General features: G+C 33.2%; 1 protein-coding gene across 3 annotated transcripts in view; it reads left to right on the top strand.

The window, feature by feature from the left end:
• MEMO1 (mediator of cell motility 1) overlaps window positions 1–17,209 on the top strand; it is a 120,730-nt gene extending 103,521 nt beyond the window's left edge. For all 3 annotated transcript variants that reach the window (XM_078056144.1, XM_078056145.1, XM_036119124.2), the window contains 3 exons: window positions 4,390–4,466; window positions 15,091–15,195; window positions 16,537–17,209. In XM_078056144.1, coding sequence (XP_077912270.1) covers window positions 4,390–4,466; window positions 15,091–15,195; window positions 16,537–16,668 — 314 coding nt within the window. In that variant the 3' untranslated portion in view covers window positions 16,669–17,209. The remainder of the gene's footprint in view (window positions 1–4,389; window positions 4,467–15,090; window positions 15,196–16,536) is intronic.
• The last annotated feature ends 780 nt before the right edge of the window (window positions 17,210–17,989 follow it).

Raw genomic sequence — 17,989 nt, 5'->3', positions numbered from 1 at the left:
AAATTGATTTTTTTAAAGTCGATTCATTCTACTTAATTTTCCTTTTATGGCAGTTTTAAGTGCAAATTAACTTCAGTAAATTTACTTGGTAAATGTTAATGATAAATTATTTTATTAAAATATGAATAAAATTTACTACACTCACTTCAATTTTGGATTTTTACATATAAACTTATATTTGTCTAGGTTTACATAATTTCTTTTTTATAAGTATGTGTCACCTATCAAAAGTGGCATTCCCCAGAATATTTATGAATTTTTATCTTTATTCAGATTTCTAGTTTAATATATATATTAACAAGTGATTATTCATGCCTGTTCTTTTTTCCTTTCTGTTAGTCTCTTAGGTACCTAAGGTATTACTATTTTCTAAATAATTTCAATTGGTTTAAGTATAAGTTAGCTAATTCCTGAAATACATCTTATCCAAGCTTTCATATTTGTCTTCTCAAATTTTATACATACTAATTCCACATATTTAAATTTTTGATCTTTTGAGGGAAGACTAATACTTTTTTTACATTATGACTAAGACTTTAGAATGAAAGCACGGTAGTTTTTCACGATTTCAATTACGAATGTCCCCAGTTTAGGTCCTTAGTATAAAATGACCTAATAATCTATCTCATAGGTTGTTGTGAGGGTTAACTCAATTGAAAATGCTTTAACATATAAAGTGATTAAGTGATTGTGTAACAGTACAATTTTTACTGGACATATGTCTGAAAGTCTGTTTTGTTCACTAATCTTTTTGGGGGCTTTAAAATCAACTTTCCAAGCTCATTGTTTATTTCTGCAATCCAGTGTTTAGCTTAATGTTGAGGTATTTGATATTTTTTTACTTTTTGTTTTGAGGTACTTAAAAAGTAGTGTTGGTTCTTGTAAACCATTCATTGTTATGTTTGTCCTCATTAGTTGATTGTTGTGTGTTAAACAGACATCCCTGGAGCTTACTCTCCACACTCTGTGAATCCACTCATTAATCACCAGTCACCTTTGGAGATGGGAAAATTACTTACCTGTATTTCTTTTTCTCAGAAAGCGTGCTCTGGAATGGATTCACAAATGAGCTACCCTCCTTCCCTCAAAGAGTAAGGTTTCTGCTTTACAGGATTTTTTTTCTTGGGTTATTTTTCCTCTCATCTTTTGAATTTGAAAAGAACTGAGGGAAGGCACCTGAAGAAACTACTGACATACTCACTAGGGGAGCTCCAAAGCTTGTGCTGCCCCTAGGGGCAGTGTCAATGGCTCTTAAAGCTAGAAAGCTCATACTTGGAGTTGAAACAGGGGCTCAAAGAATCCATTTTCCCAGTGTACCTTCTGAAAGGATAAGTTTCAGGTAAGTAATTTTCTCTTACTATGTGATATGCTTTATTCATACTTATAAAAGTATACAAGTCCAGTTCTCCAGGTACATAGGCAACTGTGTTTGCTCAGTTTAGATGCATAAGCTTTACTGAATGTTAGAAGTATTATAAAACAAAATGTCTGCTCATGAGTTACACAAAATCATAACATATTTTAAATCAACAATAAATGTTTGATTAAAGGTGCATTTATGAACAGTGTATTGTGCTAGTGTTGTCATTTCTTTTATTTCTCATTAAATAAAATCTTGATAAGCTTCTTTTTAATAATTAGATACAAAAGATTTTTTGCATTCAAATTCCAAGAGGTGTTTAACTGAAGTTGTGTGTGTGTGTGTGCGCGTGTGCGTCTGCACACACCTCCCCCACCCCCACCCCCACATACAGGCTAGGATGATGGAAACTATTTACTTTGAATTAGATGCTTTTTGTATGTATATTGACCAGAATGAATTACTCAAGTAATTTTTAAATGCTTGTGCAATTTTTTAAAATTATTCTAAGTTTGAGCTGTTTAAGTAAGCTACATTTTCAGTGTAGTAGCTTTATATAGTGTGGATTTAGCTACTTGATTGATATATTATTTAGAGCCCATAAAATATTTCTACTCGATTCTTCAGCTACAAAATGCAAATACCTAAGGAGTAGCAAGAGGTAGATAGCAAAATGTTAAACATTTACTCATTGATTTCCTGTGCATTCTGTCATTCTTTTTAAATCACATGTTGATTTAGTATTTTAAAGTATTCAAAATATCTTATGTATTTTTCTCTTACTTCAGAAGTAGTTTTTAAGTGAAAGTTACAGTGAAAATGGTCCATGTGAACAAGGCAGTATTTCTAAATACAGTTAGACTTTTTACTTGTGATTAAGGCAGGTTTGACCAACTTCAGTTATTTGAAACAGCAGTTCTGAACTTGGAAATAAGCAGAAAAGACTTTCGAGTAGCAAATGGTTATCACAGAGTACATGCATTTTTCTCTGTACGTGAAGAGTAGCAGTTTTCAGATTAGATAGTTATGTCCCAGTCACAGGGATTATTGACAGCGAAAACTAACAGCTATCTCCTGAAACAAGGAAAAGAGAATGCATTAGTATAAACCTGAAGTAGTTCAGATTCAAAGAATATTCATCTTGATTGCTTCCAAGGATATTACTCTAACTACAGTTGACAGCGAGTCAGAAGTTTCTTGTCTAAGATTATTCATTTAATTGTTCATTCATTTCACAAAAGATTTGGGGCCACTCTATCAAAAGACCTCTGAAATAGAAGTAGAAATTTAGTACCAATGAATTGAATCAAGAAGTTATTGCAACAGACTTTAGATTTGACTTTGAGCCTTCCAATAGCCATCTGGCAAATAGGAAAAATAGGGTCAATTTATATAGTTCTCACTATTAGGTAGGAGTAAATGTGTACATTCTGTAAAGAAAAGCAAAACTATACCTACCTCTAAATTTTGAAAGAAATGTCTGATGAGTTATTTAATATAAGGGCATCATTGAGTGATGAATTGTCACTGTTTAAGAATTTTTTTTAGTGCAAGGACTGTAATGGATCTCATAGTTATGGCGACATGTAGTAATCCTCAATGTTTACAAAAATGGTTGTTATATTCAAAAAGCAGATAATTGTCTCAGAACCTTATTGCTTGATTCTAGGATATCATGAATTATAAGATGCAATACTGATTTAATAGAAGCTCTTGAGGGAAAGTAAGAACTGTTACATGAGTAATCGTACATATTAATGTATGTGTAAAGTTAAAATGTGAAAGTTAAGGAAATACAGTATATTCTAGAAAGATGACCATCAAAGATGATCAACATCAACAAGTAAAGGAAGTGTTGAGAACTGTGATGTGTCTTTTTTTCCAAAAAAGAGCACCAAAAGAGTTTTACTATTTTGCATCGCTTATCATTTATAAGATGATGTTTTTTAGTAAGATAAACAGAGAACTTAAAAATCATAATTATCCAGCCAAAGAAACCCATCTTCTCAGGTGTGAGGATAATAATTGTATATGTGAACTTTGCTCTAAAAATGAAGCACAAGACACAGAGTGTGCATACATGACTGGTGTACTCACATACCTTTAAAGTGCATTTTGGTGAATCTTTAAAAATAACTAAATATAAAAGTAATGAGTTCTAAGAAACATAGGCATCACAGAAATACAAGTGTAGATGTATCTGAAATACAACATAGTCAGTGGAATAACATACCACAATTATTTATGAATATGTTTAACTTTTGGTTTTTATATGACTGTAGTAGGGAGCCACATTTATTACCTGAGCCTTTTGTTTTCTGTCTTCTTTTCAAGCTTCTTCCAGTTTACCCTCTGTGTTTCTTGGAGAAGAGCTAAACATTGAATGTTCTGTGCTTGTACTCTTACTGAGATATTATTGTCAGAGTAGGACTATTATATTTATTCTTTTGTGCCTCCTGTTTTAAGGCATTTGTATTGATCTTTTTCAAGTAGAGAGTTTTGCAAAAATGAGATAAATATTTTTATTGAGGTCATAAAAATCATATAAGCCACATGTATCTCTGACCTGCACTTTTTTTTTTCTGTAATAGAGATCAAATCTTTGCATTTATATAGCAAAAGCTAAGCTTTCATTGATCTGTTACATTGAGATAGTTTCCTTAAACCAGATTTCCTTGAATCATTTTCTTTGGGTTTACCTTCCATTACAGACTGATATAATATGTTTAACAATGCTTCTAACTTTTAAGCTGTTTTGTTTCCTTAGTCTTTTATATTGCTTGTGACTTTAAGGTTCTACAGTTTGAAGTAGTTTTTAACATCATAAAACACTGGTGATATATCATTTCTTTATTACTTCCCAAATATGCCTTTTATTTTTATGTACAAGGGCTCTTGGGAATGATTCTCTCAGAGGCGTAAGCTGTGCTTTGCCTTCCATGAGAACTGAAATTATTTGGTAAGCGCTTGCTTTCTTTTTAGCTTCTAATTTTTCCCTATTTTATTTTGTACATGATATTTGTTTCAAGGTCAAAGGTTCCGTTACAGTTACTATGATGAATCCCAGGGGGAGATTTATAGATCCATTGAACATCTAGATAAAATGGTAAGTCTTACAGGTGTGGGGTTTTAATGCTCTAAGGTGTTTTCTTTAATTTCAGATTAGTGATTCAAGACTTAATATGTTGAAATATACAGTGGACTAATAATTCTTTCCCTATCTTTATTTAACTAAATGTGCAAAATATAGCTTACAATCATATGAATATTGATTATAAAAATAATCCCTTTTCTATTAGTTGAAATTTCCTTTATCTTAATTTTATTTGATTAATGAGACTAAGAATAATATACAGATTTTAGATGCTATTTGGGGGAGTGTCTAAGGTTTAGGGATGACAGGATACTAATGCCATTACTTACTTTTAAGCAGAAACAACCGTAGCAAATTCTTAGTTTATTTTATTATTTAATTATATTTTTTGGCCATTTGGATTTTCTTAAATGGTGTTTCATTTTGTTGTTTAAATAGAGAATTTAAAAATATGATTGTATTCTTATCTGGCCCAGTACAATAGACATTGATCCTGCTGTCATTTTCCTTAAAGTAGTATGGTAGTCATAGTACTTGTTTTCATAGTTAAAAAGTCATGCAAATCATTTTGTTGTTTCTTTTAACTTATAAACGGAATATTAAATATAGCGGATATATCACTTATTGGCTTTGACCTTTGACAGATCATTTCAGTTCTCTAGTCTTCAATTTGTCATCTCTAAGATAAGAGACTTGGAATAGGTGGTCTCTAAATTGTCTTTAAACTCTGTCAGACTTAAAGTCTATGATATGTTTGAAATCAACTTTACCACTGTTTGAAAAGCTTTATGCATATGTTTTAGTATAAAAATATTTAGTCTAAAGTAGATAAAATATTTTAGTAAGGAATTTGGATCTAAAACTATAGGTAGGTTATACCTTGTATATTTTATTAAAAGCCAAATGGAATGAATGCAAATTTAGTTACCTAGGAGATTTTATTATATTTAGATTTTATCATATTCAAATTTATCTTGTTACTTAGGTCCAATTATGGCCTAATACTTTTACCTTTTGAATTTTGTTTGGACTTAATCTACTGACTTTTCTTTTGGCTTTATGATGTCATGTCAGTCATTTAATTCTTTTCTGGCTTCTAGTTCTGATCTTATTTTTCTGAGGCTTAGTTTTCAGTTGCCTCAGAAAACTTTTCTGGTTATGTCATCATTTATTTTCTTCACGTGGCAAGTGGTTAATGGGTGTCTCCTGTGTGTCTGGTACTGTGTGAAATACCGAAGCTGTTAAGAAGATAAAACATTGTCTCTCACTTAATAGAACTTGTAGTGCAGCTATTGAACAGACTTAGAAAGAAGCTATTCCAATACAGAGATGTAAGAGATATTTAGGACACATGCTCTCCTTGTTCTGTGAGAATGATCTAGATGTGCCTACCTTAGGGCTTTGGCCCTTTTTATACTTGACTGTCTGACTTTGTGGCTTTGCTCAGCTTTACCTTCCCAACAAGGCGCACCAACTATCCTGTTTAATTTTGCATCATACACTCCACCTTCTCAGCATTCCCAACCTACCTTACCCTCCTGCAGTTTTTCTTTCAACAAACTAAATATTCTACTTATTATAGTTTTGTTAGTCAGGATATTTATTTTGTTCTCTGATGTATCCAAAGTGCTTAGAATAGTGATTAGAACATTAGTAGGTGCTCAGTGAATATTGTTCAAGTGAATGAAATAATATAATCTTCCTATATACATAATTAAATTAAGTGAATACCCTAACTGTAATATGAGAAAGAAATAAAGGGAAAGTAATTTATGATAAACTAATATATTTTTAATAATGTAAGTGCCCAAATACCAACTATATTAGAAGACACTATGAAGTAGATGCTTATTACACATTGTATCATTACTGTAATAGCTGTCATTCCAAACCTAAACAGTTATTTTATGTTTGTGACTCATATTACTAAGGTGCTTTGCTGGGTGACTTGATTTTCCAAAATGGTGAGCAATTTTTAGTAAAGTTGTAAACTAAACAAAGTACAGCCTTCCCTTACTTTATATGGATATGGCAATTCCTTGGAAATCTACTGTATGTTAAAACCATCCAAAACTTCTTAGTATTTATGTATAAAATAGAGTTAAGGGTCTAGATAATTATAAGCAGGTTTTTCACCTATATGGACATGTCAAGAGTGTTATGGGATGAGAACAATTATCTGTGTGTGGGACTATCTTGTATTATAGGACAATCAGCGTCTCTGGACACCACCCACTAGCATCTTCTAATTATTGGGACAACCCAAAAATATGCCCACAGTTTTCCATTATGCCCCTATGGTAAACATTTGTTCCATGACCTTACCCTACTTAAGTTTTCTTCTCAGTTTTAATTACTCTGTGACTTATTATTTGATGATTTGTCTGGTGATAACCTCCCCTGATGGATTGTAAGCTTCATGAAATCAGGATCTTTGTCCATTTTGTATCAGCCTTTCACCAGGCAGTCAATATATATAGTTGTTGAGTGAATCAGTGGATGAATGGGTGGGGGTAGTGGTGAGAAATGAAGCTAGAGAATCTAGAACAGGCTGTTTATTTTATTTATTTTAAAGATTTTATTTTTTTTATTTGTCAGAGAGAGAGAGCGTGTGTGTGCGCGCATGTACAAGCAGGGGGGAGTGGCAGGCAGAGGGAGAAGCAGACTCCCCACTGAGCAGGGAGCCCGACATGGGGCTCGATCCCAGGACCCTGAGATCGTGACCTGAACCCAAGGCAGACACTTAACCGACTGAACCACCCAGGCACCCCTGGAATATGCTGTTTAAAGGGTATTAAATAGGAAAGTGATAAAATCAGATTGTATTTGAATAGATCATATAGCTGCAGTGTAGCAGGTAGGTTGGAGGGAGGTCAGAGGAGAAATGAGTAGACCAGTTTGGTAATCCAGCTGACAAATGGTAATTTAGACAGTGGATGGGGTGGTGATGGTGGAAGAGAGGGGCAGAGTGGATATATTCAGTACACAAGAGACAAACTGATGATAGGAGTTGAAGATTGATTGAACTTGCTGAGCAAGGAAGTATCAAGAATAACTCCTAAATGTCTGGCTTATGCTGCTGGTTGGGTGTTGGTACTGTTCACTTAGGTTTAAAGCACGAGACGATAGGACTGATGTTTTAGGAGGTAGGGAAATCATAAATCATACTGGGGATATGTTATATTTGCTGTTGCCTTTAGGACATCCAATGTCAAGTTGGCATTTGGATTTTCATTTTGCCAATTATTATTATTATTACTATTATTTTTAAAGATTTTATTTATTTATTTGACAGAGAGAGAGACAGCGAGAGAGGGAACACAAGCAGGGGGAGTGGGAGAGGGAGAAGCAGACTTCCCGCTGAGCAGGGAGCCCGATGTGGGGTTCCTTCCACATGACCTGAGCCAAAGGCAGATGCTTAACGACTAAGCCACCCAGGCACCCCATTTTGCCAATTACTTTTGAGTGCACTTACAGTCCTAGGCACCATTGGAGATATGGCAGTAAACAAACACACTTTCACACAACTTTTATTCTAATGGGAGGAGATACATTTTTTAAAAAAGTAAGGATATATATAAGTTAGTTTCCAAAAGTGATGCGCACTGTACAGAAAATATTGAAAGGGTTTTGAAATAGTGAATGATTCAAGTGATTGGTGGTTAACTGATTGGAGAAAGACTCCCCTGAGGAGAAACATTAAACCGAGGTAGAGATGATAAGAAGGAGCAGACCAAGTAAAGATCAGAGGAAAGAATATTATGGACTGAAGGAGTTGCCTGTGCAAAGTCCTTAAGACGGGAAAGAGGCTGGGTGTGAAGAAAAGGGAAAAAAAGGCCAGTGTCGTAGGAGTACAGTAGATAAGGGTAAGAGTGGCACAGGCTGTGGTAAGAGGGATAGCCAGGGATCGGGTAACGTAGGGCTTTGTATTCCAGGGCAAGAAACGTATGTAAGTACACAGAAATGATGTAGTTACAAGATTTTATTTATTTGAGAGAGAGAGAGACCGAGAGAGCACGAGAGGGGGGAGGGACAGAGGGATAGGGAGAAGCGGACTCCTCTCCTGAGCTGGAAGCCTGATGTGGGGCTTGATCCGAGGACCTGGGATCATGACCTGAGCTTAACCAACTGAACCAGCCAGGAGCCCCTAGCTACATTACTTTAAAGGTCACTCTGGTGGTTGTGTAGAAAATGGATTCTACACCGGGTCCAGGAGCAGTAACAGTGGGCATGGGCAGTAGCTTAGTGGGGAGAGGATAGTAACTTCAACTGGGGTGGCATTCGTGGATATGGAAAGTTGGTAGATTTGAGATCACTTTCAGAAGTATTTTCAGAAGGGCTTTGCTATGGAATTATACTGGTTGGAAGCCTGAAGAAGAGGCCTGCAGTAAGTTTGAGAGGTCTGGAGTTCAGTAAGTAACATGTAGATGGTAATTAGAGCCAGGGCAGAGAGGAGATTGTCTACTCTAGTAATCCTTAACCTTGTCTTTACAATTTCAGTCACCCGTGGGGCTTTTTCAAAATAGGCTTGCCCATAGTGCCCCTGGAGATCACCTTCTGGTAGTATGCAGAGTCCCAACACCTTTTTATTCCTAAATTTGCTTTGTAGGTGAATTTGAACTGTCCTGCTATGGCCCCTAATCTTTTGAGTAGAACAAATTTCCTATTTATCTCCTCTTGTTTTCTGTTCAGCTCTTTAAATCATTTGTCAACTTTACTTAGGCAGCATTTAATTTTGCACACGTAAAAATTGGTAAATCCGTGAATTGATGCCGTTAGCACAGAGAGAGGTTTTCTCTAAAACATGAGTTTACCTGGTGCTCGGAAGTCACCGAGCATAACAGCATCCTTTGGAACTTTTTAAAACTGTGGTCACATTTAAACACTTTAGTATTATTTTACTAATTATTCTATGTGTTATGTATAAACATCCAAACTTAACTATTCTTTTAGCCTTCTAATTCTGTATTGATAGCTTATATTAAGAGGACTAGCTTTACTTATCTTTCTTGAGGTATATTATCAGACAGATAGACCTTGGTTTCTTACTTTGAGGCAGAGCAAAAGGGTAACGTTTACCCATTGGCATGATTCTTATAATTCTCCTAAGATTATTGCCTTTTCTGGTAGCTTCTAAGTCTTTGAAATTAGAAATTTTTGCTCAAAAAGTGTTCACAGAACCAGTAAGTTTAATACTGATTTCTAAATCTGCATCTGATTTACCTTACTCTAGATGTCCAAAATCACCAGGGCATAATTTTTAAATTTTTATTTAGTCCAGAATACAATTTCTGAATATTGAGTAATTGCTTCTTGTTAATATGTTTGAATTTAATATTTGATATGATATTTGACTTGGAGACTGATTTTTATGGTCCCTTTCTGTTTATATATGGAATTTTTAAATGGCTCATAAGTGTTCTGTTCTTTTATTAGCATGTTCTTAATTCAAGTTATAAGTCACTTCTGGGGGTTAAAGTGGATTAAAATAATAAGAATGGTTAGGTCTATACATATAGTCATGTATGTATGTTTGTATATATATGTATTTTATATATATGTACACTCACTATTAAACTTTATATAATGTGTTTTCTTAATTGATTTATATAACCAAATGGTGAATATCCCTCTGTATATTCCTTTTCTAAAGTGCCATTTTATGTTATAAAAAATTTCATTTATTTGAGAACCAGTATCTTAGTTTCTACATGCAATATTTTCAGAGCAAATATAGTTGGATAGTTCTCTATATAAAGTGTTAAAACACGTTAGCAGTTCTGAATTGTAATTGTTACACATTTTGAAAGTTTGATAGGATGAAAAATTATTTAAGTATAAAATCTTTGGTATAATCTTTTCAAAATTACTGTGTTAATTAGTTTTGGCTCTTTATTTGTTATCAGAAAAGTCTTATTAAATATAGTTACTAAAATAAGTAAAAGTGTTTCTGTGTTCCAAAAGCAAAATAAAAATAGCTGTTCCTCTTATTGCAAAATAATTATATCTCTAGCATTTGAATATCTTGGAATTGAATTAAGTGAAAAAAATATGTAAAGAAAAAATATATAGGAAAATAAACTGGATCTTCCAAATGTTTTAAGTGGGAAAAAAGTAACTAGTTACAGGAGATTCTAAAAGTGTTACAATAGTATTGGCTGCTGATCATGTTTTTGGTAATTAGAACTTTGTAATTTCAGGGCGCCTGGGTGGCTCAGTTGGTTAAGCGACTGCCTTCGGCTCAGGTCATGATCCTGGAGTCCCGGGATCGAGTCCCACATCGGGCTCCCTGCTCAGCAGGGGGTCTGCTTCTCCCTCTGCCCTCTTCCCTCTCGTGCTCTCTGTCTCTCATTCTCTCTCTCTCAAATAAATAAATAAAATCTTTAAAAAAAAAAAAAAAAAAAAAAAAAAAAAAAAAAAAAAAAAAGAACTTTGTAATTTCAGTAATTACAAAATAGAACATACTTCAAGAGATTCATTTTTGTGAACTTTTGATATTACATACTGGAAACAGTAATCGTACATAAGTACATACATATATATTTTATATATATCATAATCATGTTTTTTTTTTCTGTGCTGCTTTTGATATAGACCAGTGTTTCATTATGGACATTGCCAAATTGTTTATGATTTGGCAAAGAGAATCTGAAAATCTCATTGTAGTCATCCTTATGATGTATTTTCCTTCCAAATTTATTAGTAGTCACTTCATTTAATTTGAACTTCAGCTACTTTTCTTTCTTTCAACTCTTTTGCAAGTGAAATTGTTCAGATTTGTCTACTCATACTTCTTTCTCGAACTCAGGCCAATAGTTTCTTTAGTAGTCTTTGGTATAAGATTTTATAATATCTTTTAAGATAGTTATTTATTAGTATATTGCTTCTTAGCACTGCTGTCTTTAGGGTGATTTTTTTTTCCCCCATAAAATTTCTTTCACTGTAATATTTTATTTTGATGCCTCTTACAGAAAGCAGAATATTTCCTTTTCCCAACTTGCCTACCTAAATGTACACCCATCTCTCCAACATAAATATATATCCTTACTTTAGAAAATGAGGCCTACTGACTTGATAATATGGTGATTAATTAAGTGTTTATAATAAAAAGACCTGTGGTTCTGGTTCTATCTTAAAGTCCTCTCAAATAGTTTTGTTTCTTTTTTGTGTTTGTTACTTTAGAGGCAGATTGCTTCTGGTGATAGTATTTAAAATTAAGTTAAATTTAAATTAAATATTTTATTATGTATAAACTTTATTTTTATTTTTTTTTTAAGATTTTATTTATTTATTTGAGAGAGTGAGAGCATAGAGGGAGAGTGAGAGGGAGAAACAGACTCCCACTGAGTGAAGGAGAGCCCCATGCCAGGCTCAATCCCAGGACCCTGAGATCATGACCTGAGCTGAAGGCAGACGCTTCACCAACTGAGCCATCCAGGCGCCCCTATATGTAAACTTTTTTTAAAAGGGAGGATCTTTGTTGTCTTATCAGAATCCTGAATTTGCAGCTCTGTCAGTTAAAACTGTCTGTTCAGTTTAGGATTGCCACTTGGGATTTAACATTACAAGCTTTCACTCATTACTTGGAGAGTCAGCATAATGATAGATTCCCTCTGCCTTTGTTACCCCTCAAGGTAGGGAGTTAGCTTTCAATCTGAGGATTTCTTGCTGAAGCCCCTAAATTTCTCAGAAATCCAAATCATGATGGATATCAGCTTTTGGTGTGTATGATATCTGCTTTGTATCTTAGATCTTCACTGCTTCATATTGGATTTAAGTCATATGAACAGATTCTCAATATGCTAGGCCCTAGGTAAGATTTCCGTCAGCTGGACTTTAGATTCACTGATCATATATCTTCAGTATTTTAAGTAATAGAAGAGTTAACTAAGCATATTGGAGAAGCACTTTGTTGCTTCATCTTCTTGGAATTTTGGCAGTTGACAGTAGTATCAAATTAGCATTTTCAATCTTCTTGGAATTTTGGTAACTATAATTTAAAAATTGTTAACATCAAAATATAAATATATACAAGAGTATATTTGCCAGTGTTCTATATTACTTAATAGATGCCCTCTTTCTCAATCATCATTGCTGTTGTTTGCATACTTTATGAATTTTCCAATTGGAGAATTTCACTCATGAGAAAAGCCTTATTTTTTCTCTATATCCCTTATTTATAAAAATGCATACTCGTTCACTATCTTTGTCAGAGAATTGATTGTAATGGAATTGATTCTTGTTCTAGTAGGTACATAACACACTTTAGGGAATTAAATATTTAAATTTAATCCCTTCACTTCCATCATCTCAGTTTTTTCTTTTCCCTCTTGTAATTCAACCATTATATCTTAATTTCAAACACTTTATTTAGTAGTGTCTTCTCTACATTCATAGCTTTATTTTATATCTTTCTATATGGAATTTCTTGAATTCTTTGTTTTCAACAAATTTGATCATTAGTTTTCCTGTCTTTGAATTTTTCATGTCCATATATGAATGTGGTAAGTTTGTTCAAAATGTACTTTAAGATTTTAACATTAACACATACATCAGAATCTCAGTGTCACATAATGTATTAATGAGTAGAGTTCTATTTAAGGTAAGCTGTCCTAGACTTTATCCAGGAACATTGAAAGTTCTCTTAAAATATGTGTACCAATTATAGCTGTGAGAGTTTAAAGAATTGTTAGTATGTCTCTTATGCTTCATGAAGCAGACTAGTGAGTGAGAAAGAGCCTCAGATTAGAAATTTAGAGGCAAGCTTTTAACCTTATTTATGCCTCAGTTCCTTCATCTTTAGGGAGTTATTTCTTGACTATCCGTATGTGTGGAAGAGATTTGTTTAACTCCATCTCTGCATTACTACTTGGTTTAGAAATATATTGTGTGATATTCTTTGAACCAGAATTATGATACTAATTGTTTATCTTAGGTTGAATTTTTAAGTTTGTTCATATTTCTCTGAATATGCACCAAATGTCACTGGAGACTGTTGACCTGGAAGCCTCCTAGTTTGCAGGGGAAAACAGCTTAGCATTAAACACTGGTTGTGGACAAGTCTGAGAGTGGCTAATTGATGTGCAATCAATTGGAAGTTGATTACATGCACATACCTGTCTTTCAGATTTATTTGCAGGAAAGTGTGATGATGTTTATGAACGACTTGAATGCTCTGAAAACAGGTTCTTTATAAAATTAAATTTTGATGCTGCCACTGCAGTATTTTTATGTCACCTACTGATTACTGTCATTTTTCAGATGAGCGTTCATCTGATTAGTCTAGGTGCTTTTCCACTGCAGTTGTTTTAAAACATGTTGAAATATAATTTAAAAACCACACAAAATAGATCAGTTGATTCCCTAGTTAAACCACCATTTACATTTCTCTCAGAGTATGTTAAACCAGTTTGTTGAACACAAATGTAAAATATTTTACCCAAATAGGAAAACAAGGTAAGGTAATTGGTGAATGAATGAGTGAGAATCATTCATTTATTTGCTTGATTAAAGTTGCTCTATATTCTTGTATTATGAACACATTATTTGAATGCATTTGCAGGGTATGGAATTTAGTGTGAATAAATGTCCAAATCAGAGTGGTTGTTTTAATAGTAGTCTTAAAATTTTTTGATCCTGGATTAAAATCTTAGAAATAAAGCATTCTAGTTGGAAGTATAAAGAGATAAAAAGCTTTTTTTTTTTTTTTTTTTTTTTAAGATTTATTTATTTGAGAGAGAGAATGAGCGGTATGGGGAGGGAGGTGGGGAGGGACAGGTGGAGAGGATCTCAAGCAGACTTCCTGCTGAGTTCAGAACCCTCGGCCAGGCTCAATTCCAGGACCCTGAGATCATGACCTGAGCCAAAACCAAGAGTTGGATGCTCAGCTGACTCAGCCACCCAAGCACCCCAAGAGATAAAAAGCCTTTAAGATAATTTGGCTTTCCATTATTTTGCTTACATGAATAAAGTTATTTGTTAGTGGAAGACAGGCCAATACTTTCTTTAAAAAGTTCATAAAAGGCCTATTTTGCTTGAGCATTTATCTTTTATGAGCTTTAAGTTAATTAAAAATATGTTAACCTTTTTCTTAGTGGTATCTTCTTTTTATCACATACTGATAATTCAAATGCCTTGCACACTGTTGATATTTAAGTGTATGTTATGAAATTGGCTAAATTACAGTAAACTCTTAATTATTTATGCCAATGGTAGGAGGAATATGATGGTTATGAGAAAAAAACAGCCATATAGCAAATTTAATTTTCACAATGGATTTACTTTTGTAAATACATTTATATAAGAAAAAGGTAAAATTGTGAAATGTTTAAGGGTTGTGAGCTAAGTGGTAACTGGTAATGGTGGTGTGGAAAAATAGCAGGAGGTCAGAAAAAACTAAACAGGACTGAAAGTTTTCTGTTAATGAAGTGTACATATTGTTGAGAGTTGACTGTAATGAGATTACCTTTGATGAATGAGTTTGATATTTCCCAAGGATTATTTAATTTATTTTCTTTACTTCTCCTTAATTGAAAAATTATGATGTTTAAGTAATGGTTTTAAAATGTAATTAGGAAATAATAAATTGTGTACCTTTTTCTTTTTCTTTCATTTTCTTTTTCTCTTCTTTTTTTAGGGTATGAGTATTATAGAACAACTAGACCCTGTATCTTTTAGCAATTACTTGAAGAAATACCATAATACTATATGTGGAAGACATCCCATTGGGGTGTTATTAAATGTGAGTATCCTTAGGAAGCTGGGTTTTTAACATTTGATCCTGTGATGTTTCAAAATATCTTAATTGTCATCTGTGATACCTTATTAATGAGCATTGGTTTTAGGTAAATTTTCTTTCTAGTACCTTTAAGATAATTTGGCTTTCCATTATTTTGCTAACATGAATAAAGTTGTTACTGGAAGACAGGCCAATACTTTCTTTTAAATACAGAAAAAAATGTTTAGAATAGAAACCTAGTTTTTTTCTTGACTCGCAACCAGTTCCGATATGTTCTTTACAAATATAAATCAAAGTAACCCTTGGTAATAAGTAACCTTATTAATTTTTTGGTTTTATTTAATGTTCTAGACTCTATAAAAAATAAATGGAAGATTCTGTTCTTAAACTTCAGATATTCATAATTTAGTAACATGAGACAGATGGCATATATATGTTTTTCTCTTTACAACAAAAACAGTATTTCATGTAAATAATAGTAAGAGGCAGAAGTTTTGGGTAGCTGGATTTTTGAAAGAGATAATAATATTAATTTTTCCTCTAATAAATAAAACAATGTGGCTTTCCAGAAAGAAACTGAGACTTTTTCATAAAGAAGAAGTGTATGTATACTCAGGAATGGGAGGAGGGAGCAATAATGTGTTCATTGTTTGGAGAGGCAGAGAAATAATGGAGAAGGTAATGTTAGTCTAGAAGAGTTCAGGGCAGGAACCTACCCTACAGTGTTAGTTTAGTGTAATTTGAAAGATAGTACATTGTGGATTTTTAGGAATGGTTTTAAGCAGTATTGACTGGAAGAAAAGCCTGTTAAGGGCTTAAACTAATTCTTGAAATTTAAACTAGGTAAGCTACCCTAATTTCCTAAAGTCTGAATTGGATCAAATAAAATTTTAATAAAATAAATGGTGAACCAATCCACAATTAAAATAAAAACTGTGGTTTACCTCTTAGATCTGGAAATTAATTTATATATATTTCAAATTTAGTCAAAGTTAGACAAAGAAGAGACCAGGATTTCATGACAGAAGTGGCTATGATTTGGTTCAATGAAAAGAGAGAAAAGTATATGTTTCTTGCGGTGGCTTTATTAAATATAAGAAGGGTGTGGTGGGAGATGACTGATACTTATCAAGAAGTTAGATTAGGGGACATTCTTTGAAAGAATGAAGTAAGGAATTATCTTTTTCCCGTTTAATATGATGCAATAAGAAGTTCAAGAAACAAATCAAGAGAAGAGTAAAAAATCTAGGCTTCAGCTGTGAGGTGGACAAAGTTAAGCCACCAACACAAAGAGTGTTCACTTTTTACGAGGTCTGTTGTAACCAATTTTTTTTTTTCCCCTAGGCTATCACAGAGCTCCAGAAGAATGGAATAAATATGAGCTTTTCCTTTTTGAATTATGCCCAGTCAAGCCAGTGTAGAAACTGGCAAGACAGTTCAGTGAGTTATGCAGCGGGAGCACTCACGGTCCACTGAAGCTCTGAATCCTCAGGGATGCCACCTGCACATACTCATTCTCTGTCTGGGGTCCCAGCCTAGCCCTTACCAAGATACTGGTCCTGGTTTGGGGGGATTCTGAAACCTCAAACTAATAGAACTTTCTTCTCTTCTTTTCTAGTAGGTGTAGTCCTTCCTTAATTTCAACTCATTAAAAAATGCTTTATAGTTTAGGGCAGTGGAAGGAAGGCTGGCATCAAAATATTTTGATCAAAAAAGATGGCAATGTAAAGGCCCAATTGTGGCAGACAGTGTTTTGAAAGTAACTTGTAAAGCATTTACCATATCCTAAATTTGCACTCTTTGCAGACTTGTGCACATATATTCCGCTTTCAGAATAGTTTTGCAAATTGTACACAAACAAACAAAAAAAGGGTGGAAGCTTTTTAATAAAGAAATTGCATTTATAAATGATCTGTATTAGAATATAATAAATCTCCAGTTATAGTCAATTACTACCCGTGTTGTACAACAGATACCTTCTATTTTAGTTGCTAATAAAGGGCTACACAACTCAAAATAGTCTGATTTAAACTTATTGCTCTGTGGTACATATGAAAATTGTTTTTTTTTTATTAATTCCATCTCAGAATTTTTATGTTAAAAGTGGTAAACTTCAGCTCATGTAAAAAATATGTTAGGATGTATTTTATATTTTACATATTTATGTGATTTTTTATCACAGATATTAGAATCATATTTTAAAGTTAGCTTTTAAAATTACATACAGTTTGCCTTTTTGTGTGTGACATCACTTTGTGTCATTACTATATTATAATAGAATATAAATTCAAGATTGGTAAAAGAACAGATGTAGTCCTTTCCTTCAAAGATCGTGTTTGATAGGCAGTAGTCTGCAAATGAGGAAACATTGAAGAGTGTTCTTAGTGATTTTCAAATCATTGCAGACCATACACTACTGCTATGCTTTCTTAGTGCTTTAAGCAATTTGACTCTCTTACTTGAATTTTTAGCAAGAAATCATTAACAGTAACAAAAACAAAAAACCACTGGATTTTCTTATAGTTCTACAAATTTTTTGTCATGATTTTTGGTGCGGCTCTTCCAACTAAAATAATGGTATGGTGTTGTATTTCTTTTTTTAGCATAGACCATTTCTAGTCACTTGGAGGAGGGGAAATATTTATATATATATATATATATATATATATATATATATATATATATATATATATATATATATTATTTGATTAGTTAATTATTGGCCACCATGCATGTACTAGATTATACCTATTTCAATCTAACACTGGGTATCTACATTACATTGGAGAACATTTGT

The sequence above is a fragment of the Halichoerus grypus genome, chromosome 10 (genome assembly GCF_964656455.1).
Source record: "Halichoerus grypus chromosome 10, mHalGry1.hap1.1, whole genome shotgun sequence".
Classification (NCBI taxonomy): domain Eukaryota; kingdom Metazoa; phylum Chordata; class Mammalia; order Carnivora; family Phocidae; genus Halichoerus; species Halichoerus grypus.
This window is presented reverse-complemented; position numbering and strand designations above follow the sequence as displayed.